The following is an 8877-nucleotide window of genomic DNA, read 5'->3' on the forward strand; positions in this document are numbered from 1 at the left end:
TCAGACCCGCACCGCGCCCCAAGGCCGTTAAGCTCACCGCGTGTGAAGGTGAAAATGTTAGGAGAGAATGTAAAGTTATAAAGTTTCTGCTTCATTTGAACAGACCTGAAACTCGAGCGCAGACCCCAGTGGCTCATAAACATGCTTCACACTCACATTGGGGATCCACACCATGATACACACACATCCCGAATGATGCCAACTTTACCACTATGCATCCCCGCTGACTCCAAACACACCCCGGTAGGTCACGTAAGATGTACAATAAGGGACTGGGGTGTCGTAAAGATAAAATTAAGCTTAGAGTTAGGCTTATGCTAAGTTAGGGTGAGCATATTTTGGTCTTGAAAAGAAGACACTGGGAGTAATAAGGTAGCATAGGGCAGACAGTCACCTCTGGTGGGTGGAAGGTTGGGACTAAGGTGGACTGAGGTGTGTGGACTGGATGTGGGGGGTTACAAAAGTTAAAAGTTAACATGTATCCACAACCATGCCATGTGAATGTTCTCATCAGTAGAAGCATCACAGTAAGGTCTGTTTTACACTGCTTTTGTACCTGGATGCAATACTTGTTTTTTTCATAGTCTGAGCACCGACATTTCCTTCAGGATCAATAATGTCTTATCTTGTTGTGTCTTATCTTACTTGAATTTTTTTAGAATGAGAGCAAGCCTGGGCAGACATGCGGTCCATTGATGTGCAGCTATTGTGATGCTCAGTGGTGTAGAATGTAAAACTCAGGGGCCTTGTGGGGGGGTTGTCCATGAGCCCCTGCCCTGTTCAGGCTCTGTGGCGTTCTGTGGCGTTCCAAGCGCTGACTCCATTGTTTTGCTGGGGAACTTCACCACTCATCAGGGCAACAATTGGGAAAAACTTGGAGGAGGGATTGGAAGGAATGGCCTTCCTGTTCTGAGCCCGAGTGGATTGTCGTTTTAGGACTTTGTACTAGCTATTGTTTGTCCACAACTAACGCTATGTTCGAACACAAGATTGCTCATGAGTGTAATTGATAGCAGAGCAAAAAGGTCATGATGGACTTCATGGTTGTGTCAACTGACCTGTTTTGGACTCTCAGATACAGAAATGTGCAGAGCAGAGAGCTCAGCTGATCGCCATTTGGCAGTGAGTGGGATCAGATGGTGTAGACCTGGTATACGATAGCTCAGGAGGGGAAGGAGAAACACCATCCAAGCTGTGCTCAGCAAGAGAGGTGAAGCTCTGAACTTGACTGAGAATATTGTCAATCATTGGGAGAAGCACTGTGAGGAGCTCCTTAACCCGAGAAACTGGCCTTCTGTCCAGTAGGCTGTCCGTGGCTGATGTCAGTGAGGTATTTGGAAAGCTCCACAGTAGCAAGGTACCAGAGGTGGACAAGATTCACCCAGAAGGCTCTGCATGCCTGGAGGGTATTTTGGCTGACATGCCTCATGGACCTTGGAAACAATGCCTCTGGATTGGCAAACCTGGGTGGTGGTCCCCACTTTTCATGCAAATGATACACAGACCACAGCCAGTAACTTTGTTCTAAATCTAGGATTACTATATATTAGATCCCTAACATCTCAGGGTGAAATTATCTGTAAACAGTCTGCTGCTTTCTACTGCTATGCTGATGACACTCAGTTATATGTCTCAGCCAAACCAGAGGACAAATATCATCTTAATATTACAGAGGAACATGTAAAGAACACAAGACACTGGGTATTGAGAAACTTTCTCTTTCTTAATCCTGAACAACAGAAGTGCTCTTATTAGACCCACAGGCAGCACAGGAGTAAGCTCTCTGATTAGGTAATAAACATTGATTGCCTCCCAATTACACCATGTTTAATGGCTAAAGATCTTGGTGTAATTATGGATCTCAGTCTATCATATGAAACTAATGCTAATAAAGATCCTAGGACAGCCTTGTTCTATCCAGGAAACTTGCAAAATTTAGAAATATACTATCACTACATTACTTAGAAAAACTAGATTTGACTGCTGGAAGTGATAAAAGTTTTACTAGAAATAGAAGGTTTTCTCATGTTGCTCCTATGTGAGCTACACTGCATTGGTTTCCAGAAAAAAATGTATTGATTAAAAAATTCTTCTAATTAACATACAAAGCATTGAATGTTCTTTCCCTACGGTACCTTAGCAAACTCTTGGTCTATTATGATCTGCCACATCTGTGTAGATCAAAAGCCACAGGCTCTTTTTAGTATCTAGAAGAAGGAAATCCACTTCAAGGGGCACAGCCTTTTCTTACAGCTCCCAAGATATTGAATAACCTTCCTGTAAATGTTCAAGTCTCATACAGTCTCAAAATTAAAGGCCAGGCTGAAGACCTATGTGTACTGTCACGCATTTTACTAACTACTTCCCACCTTAGGTAAAGGTGTGGATCTGGGGGTCCATGGGCATTGATGGTTATGGCAAACTGGGATGTTATGATGCTGTCACTTCACCTCTCAGGTTTGTTGACTGAGAGTGGTGGAGTGCTGATGTTCCAGGGTGCCTCATGCCTGTGGTTCCTTCTGGCTCTTTCCATTCAGCTATGCTGCCATAGCTAGATCTGCCAAAGTCTACTCTTGCACATTATATAACCATATTTTACAAACTTCAGTATTTGACCCATCTCAGCTGACTCTGTGGCTATTCCCAACTCCAGCCCCAGCCTATCCTATTGGGTGATGTAGCATTTAATTTTTTAGGCATTCACTGACATTATCATTTATTCTCCCAATCGTAAAATGATTCAGTTATTGCTTTAAATGTGTGGCTAATCACTTGGCTGGCAAACCTTTGGTTGCTCATTTGAAGCTTGCTGTATGCATCCTACAGAAAGTTGGTTTTAGAACATGTCAGCTGGATGGGCCAATAAACCAACAGGATAGAGCAAATACATGCCTTTCAAATGGTTTTGAGTATGTGAAGACCTTAAAAACTAGTTTGAGTCGTTTCCTGTTGCCTGACTTGAACAATACATGAAAGCTCTTGTTTTGGTGTTAGTACCTCTGGTTGTTTATTTTTTTCATCATGGCAAGAGAGGTAAATATCAATAGCTGAGCACAATCGGCTAAAACACAATTCTGCATAGTTTTCTGGCTAAAAGTTAATCGCTTACACCCTTCTGTAAGGGTGAGCAGTAAGGAGGCAGATGCATGCGTGGAGAAGAGCGAGATTTAATAGGGGCAAATCCAGAATCAGAGTTGTTCTAGCAGTCCAGGGTCACAGAACCGACATGGAGAGTACGGGGATAGATGGATAAAAAACACGAGTACACGAAAGCAAACAGGAGAATCAGCCTATCACAAAAGACTAGGGAAAACTTAAACACAATGATCCAAATATACATACATGGAGTCAAGAAACAAACACAGCCACATAAACACATTCAATGAACAGCCATGACAAAGGCACACAACAGGGTTTAAACACATGACAGTACCCCCCCCCCAAAGCACCAAACACCTGGGCGCGCAAACACAGGGACCATCAAAACCAAAAACACAACAGGACTAGGATGCTACACCAACAGAAACAGAACGGCCAAGACGCAGAGCAGGGACAGGACCCAGACGAGACACAGGTGCACACAGGCCAGAAACAGGAATTGAATACGGGACACGATGAGGAGCAGGTACCGGAACATCAGCAGACACAGGAACCGGGGCAACAGGAGAAGACTGAACAGGACAAGAACCAGGAGCAAAAGGAGGAATAGACACAGGAACCGAAGGAACAGGCGCGACAGGAAAAGAAGCAATGGGATTAGAAACAGGAGAAACATGGGGATTGGGCACAGGGACAGAGGCAAGTAACACAACAGAGACAGGCACTGGAACGAAAGACACCACAGGCAGGTGGGTACAGGAACTGGGACAGGCAGGGTAACTTCCATGCCACAAGGCAGGCTAACAGGTTTAAGCACAGAAAGACAAACAGGCATGGACGTATGGACAGGAACATAGACGAAACCAGGAAAGTGAGCAGGCAACACAGGAACTGAGGTAACAGGAGAAACAATCACAGAAGGCATACGAGGAACAGGAGACACAGGCCAAGGCGGGACAGGCAGGGAACATGAGGCCTGTGACCCAGGAGGCAGGTCTGTGGACACAGAGGAGACTGGAGAACTGGCAGTGGCAGTCTTTTGAGGCACAGGAGAGCTTCGAGGAGCAACCGCTGGGACAAGTCTAGCACGAGGCACGGGGACTCGTGCAGTGACTTCTTCCACTCCAGGAACAAGAACTGGTGGCAAGTCGTCTAGTTGCAGTTTATCGTACACATACTTGTCACGTTTTTGTAGTTTCTCTAACAGGATTTGGCAGGCCTTGGGGCCTTTCTTCTTAACGCTGTCGATCAAACAGCGAGTCCGATCAGCCTGGAGTGGGTTCTGTTGCAGGATTCACTCCACTTCTTCATCTCCCAACACCTTCTCATCGTTAAGATCATCCAACAGTTGTTTGATCACAGAATCGGTCAAACTGTCCTTTAACTCAGTTCGTACCCGTTCAAGCACTTCATCTAGGAGAAATGTCATGGTGCAACAATATGATGATGAACAACATCATGAACTAGTGTTCATATTTCTGTAAACTAACCCAGTCAACAGAGTGCACCAAATACTGGTGGAAAAAGCACCAGAAAGAAAGCCTTTATGTAAAAATGAATTCTCACAGCAACTTCTCACAGTATGTTTTACATACATGATTTTGTTTCTTTTCTATTGTATCACTTTTTCTCCTAATTATTAATTTGTTTCTTTTTAAGTATAGCAGCCTACATTTTGTAGCAAAAGCAAATTATGATATAAGGTTATTTTTCTTACCAGCCATCCTGGTAGTGTATATGTCACCGCTGAGGAGCAGTTTTGAGGATGCAAACCTTTGTGAAACAGCAAGGAGCTTGATGTGGTCATTAGGTTTTTATCAGCTGTGTCATATTCAAAACTCCCCCGTCTTCCCGCATGTGGCCGCGAAAAATTATCAGTGGTGTTCGGATAAGATTTAATAAAAACCAAACCAGAAAACATACATGTGACACTGAATTACAACAGTTACATAAAAGGTGGTCTGCTTGTCTCATCTTTGCCCTCTTCTGTAAATTCAAGCCCAGCTGAACGCGTTGGCAACGTGGAGTTCACAGCTGTGGTGTTCAAGCGTTCTTCTGCTACAACAGCAACAGCACTTTCACTCGCTCACTCGAGTCTTCAGGACATTTCGGATCAAATGACAGGACTGTTGGGCCCTTAAACTGGAACAAGCCCACCAATCATATACATCCTGTAGTCACAGAGTGAGCTGTATGTGTGGTGTATATTCATCACTGAGAGCATCTGAGGAGAGGGAGTGTCATCACCCAGTACAATAATCATGTACACGTTCTACAGAACACAGACATGACATGGCATATTACAGGCATTTACACACACACACATACACACACACACACACACACACACACACACACACACACACACACGCACACACACATACACAGACACACACGCTCACACTCACACACACACACCACACACACACACGCTCACACACATATACACACACACACATACACTCACATGCACACGCACGCACACACACACACACACACACACCACACACACACACACATGCACACACCGGACACACACACGCACACACGCACACACACACACACACACACATACCGGACACACGCACGCACACACGCACGCACACACACACACGCACACACACACGCACGCACACACGCACGCACACATACGCACGCACACATACGCACACACACGCACGCACACACACACACACACACACACACACACACACACACACACACACACACATACCGGACACACGCACGCACACACGCACACACACACACCGGACACACGCACGCACACACGCACGCACACACACACACACGCACACACACACGCACGCACACATACGCACGCACACATACGCACACACACGCACGCACATACACACACGCACGCACACACACACGCACACACAAACACACACGCAAACACACACACGCGCACGCACACACGTACAAACACACGCACGCACACACACGCACAAACACACACACGAACACACACACGCGCACACACACACGCGCTCACAAACACACACGCACACACACGCACGTACAAATACACATACGAACACATACACGCGCAAACACACACACACGAATACACACACACGCGCAAACACACGCGCACCCAAACACACACGCATGCACCCAAATCTAAACTGTAGCAGGAGGAGAGTAATTAACTGTCCCTTTTTTCCTAAAAAACTGCAACGTTTCCATTAGTGTTCTGAGCTATTGGTTTACAAATGAGTCGCGGGTCATATAGACCAAATCCAGCCAATGCATACCCTCCTGACAGGACCCTACAATGTAAGAATTTGCTACTGTTTTCAATCCAACCCAATTCGGTAAAAATTGCTTTCCAAAACTCTAAAGACAATCTCGTACATGTATTCCTTACTTTGACACATTTGTTAATGAGTGACCAGATCCTTAACACAGTTGTAGGGTAATGCAGCGCTTTGCGTTTTGTGTTGGTGGTGCTGAACACGCTCTGCCTCATTCAACACCGTCCCCACAGACTTCCCCAGCCAGACCCAGTCTGTGTTCCCCAGGACTGGAGGCGGCACATTGGAGCGAGACCTTATAAATGAAGCTTCAGCTACCAGTGGAAATCCTGGATCTCAGGTTACTAGAGAACCAGACCCGTAAAATGGAGAGTGGCTAACGTTGTTATCATCATGAATCTCATTGCATCCTCTGACTCCCATCTTAACACCATTCTAACAAACGAATGTGCAGTTTCTGACTTTTTTACCAGCACCATGGAAACAGAGTGAGTTTCTTTGTATGTGAGTTTCTTCGTATACAACAACACTTTTATTCAATTTCAAAACTTTGATACTGGGTGGAAAATAAATATAATTTTTTCTTTTTTTCTTCTTTTGTTCCATACAAGGACACACAACATCCAGGTTAACACATAGCAGGAGCTCACGTTTACAAACAAAAGTACTTCATGCGAACAAAAGCAGCTCTGGCCTCCTCCACAGCGGTTTCAGTGGCACTCTGCCAAGGGCCAGTGCGTTTGTGTTATTTCTCTGTGCAAGTGTGTGTGTGTGTGGGTTTGCTGTGGGACACTGGTGTGTGTTGTGAGCGGTGAGCTTTTCAGGCCAACACCCCCCCGACAGTGGAAGCAATAACAACCCCTAGAACCACACAGCAGATAATAATCATAATTTTCTTCTGTAAGTTACACAAACAAATACCGAAATACAGACAGACAAACAACACAATCCAGGCAGCATGAAAAGAGAATGGAAGAGCAAATTATTATTAGAACTTTAATATTAGACAGATCTTGGAGCTTGAAAGCGGATTTTGGATACAAAAGTTCATGGTTTCTAACATTATCATAAAATAAAATTGCAATCAAAACTGTTACCTGTTAAATAAATACTGCTAATGGTTTATTCCTAAATATATGCTGTTAATCATATAATCCACTTCAATATGTACAGTAAACTGCGTTTATCACACACTGAAACAAGACTGACCACAAGATTAAAATACATATATCATCTGGGAGTGATATTTATATTCATACAGTCACCTACATACAAAAGGAAGGACAAATTCAAAACATGTAGTAGACGACGTTCACCACAAGAGGGCGACATAACCCTGCAGAATTGCACAAGAAGAAACTCACGCATGCCACAATGAGAAGTGCATGCACACACAAACTGAACACTGCAGGATACAAAGCAGCAAGCCATCAAACACAAAGAGCAAAGAGAGCAGAGTGAGGCAGATGCAAATCTCATTGGATGGCTCGCATACTGTCAGTTATTCCTTCACAATTGTTTTCTGTATTCATAATTTTAGCTACTGAATACAGCACAGCAGCAAAGGACAATATCAACTGTTAGAACAAAGAGCTGTGGTAAAATTATTATTATTATTAGTTTATTATTATTATTATTATTATTATTGGTGTTCTGATGATCATCGTTATTATTATATTTGTTTATTTATGTATTAGTGTGTGTATTTATTTAAATTATACTCTGAAGAAGCTCTGTTTCTCCCAGTACTTTAAGATGATAAACCAGTTTACTCAGGAATGAGGCCAAATGTGAAAACAAAGTCCACAGGGTAGAGGGGCCACACTGACATTAGAGAACAGTAGAGACAGCAGCCCTGGAGGATCACAGCTTACAACCCTCTATAACGTATGGCAGCGCGTTACATAGTCCTCGAGTAGGCAAACCTAATCAGTGTCCATTGTTAAAGACAACATTATTATTATTGTATTATCAGTATATAAATAATCATAGAGATTCATTGAGAAAATGTTAAATAATTAATCTCTTATACTGCCACACAGTGGAAACTCGGTGCCATCGATAATGTGTAGTTGTGCAGGTTTGAATAGACCATCCCAGCCTGTTACAGCGTGCGGTTGAAAGTCTATCCTGCTCTGTGAGGGTCCCCCTCCTGGCGTGGGCCGTGCAGGGCCTCCCTTGGCTAGCCGAGCCCGGCGGCCAGCGATGTGGTGAGGATGAGTAAGCAGGTCGCCACACACACAGCCAACAGAATCAACTTCTGTGGAAATGACAGGGCGAGAGAGAGAGAGAGAGAGAGACAGAGAGAGAGAGAGAGAGAGAGAGAGAGAGAGAGAGACAGAGAGAGAGAGACAGAGAGAGAGTGAGAGAGAGAGAGAGAGACAGAGCCAGAGAGAGAGAGAGAGAGAGAGAGAGAGAGAGAGAGAGAGAGAGAGAGAGAGAGAGAGAGAGAGAGAGAGACACGTGGCCCGTGCGTGCGTTAAAGGTTGGATAAGCAGCA

At 44.4% G+C, this 8877-nt stretch overlaps 1 protein-coding gene and 1 pseudogene across 3 annotated transcripts in view; both read right to left on the reverse strand.

Annotated features, from left to right (window-relative positions):
- Nucleotides 1-2990: 2990 nt before the first annotated feature.
- Nucleotides 2991-4838, reverse strand: LOC145643334 (uncharacterized; annotated as a pseudogene).
- Nucleotides 4839-4977: 139 nt separating this feature from the next.
- The window catches only part of LOC113583022 (syntaxin 1A (brain)), a 66529-nt gene continuing 62629 nt past the window's right edge, over nt 4978-8877 (reverse strand). The window contains exon 10 of one of the 3 annotated variants that reach the window (XM_081723544.1): nt 4978-7275. In XM_081723544.1, the coding sequence (XP_081579670.1) occupies nt 7198-7275 (78 nt within the window). In that variant the 3' untranslated portion in view covers nt 4978-7197. Of the gene's footprint in view, nt 7276-7333; nt 8638-8877 lie in introns of those variants that run through there. The other 2 variants (XM_081723546.1, XM_081723545.1) reach the window with 2 other exon arrangements.

This window comes from Electrophorus electricus, chromosome 11 (genome assembly GCF_041902795.1).
Source record: "Electrophorus electricus isolate QZ-2024a chromosome 11, ASM4190279v1, whole genome shotgun sequence".
Classification (NCBI taxonomy): Eukaryota; Metazoa; Chordata; class Actinopteri; order Gymnotiformes; family Gymnotidae; genus Electrophorus; species Electrophorus electricus.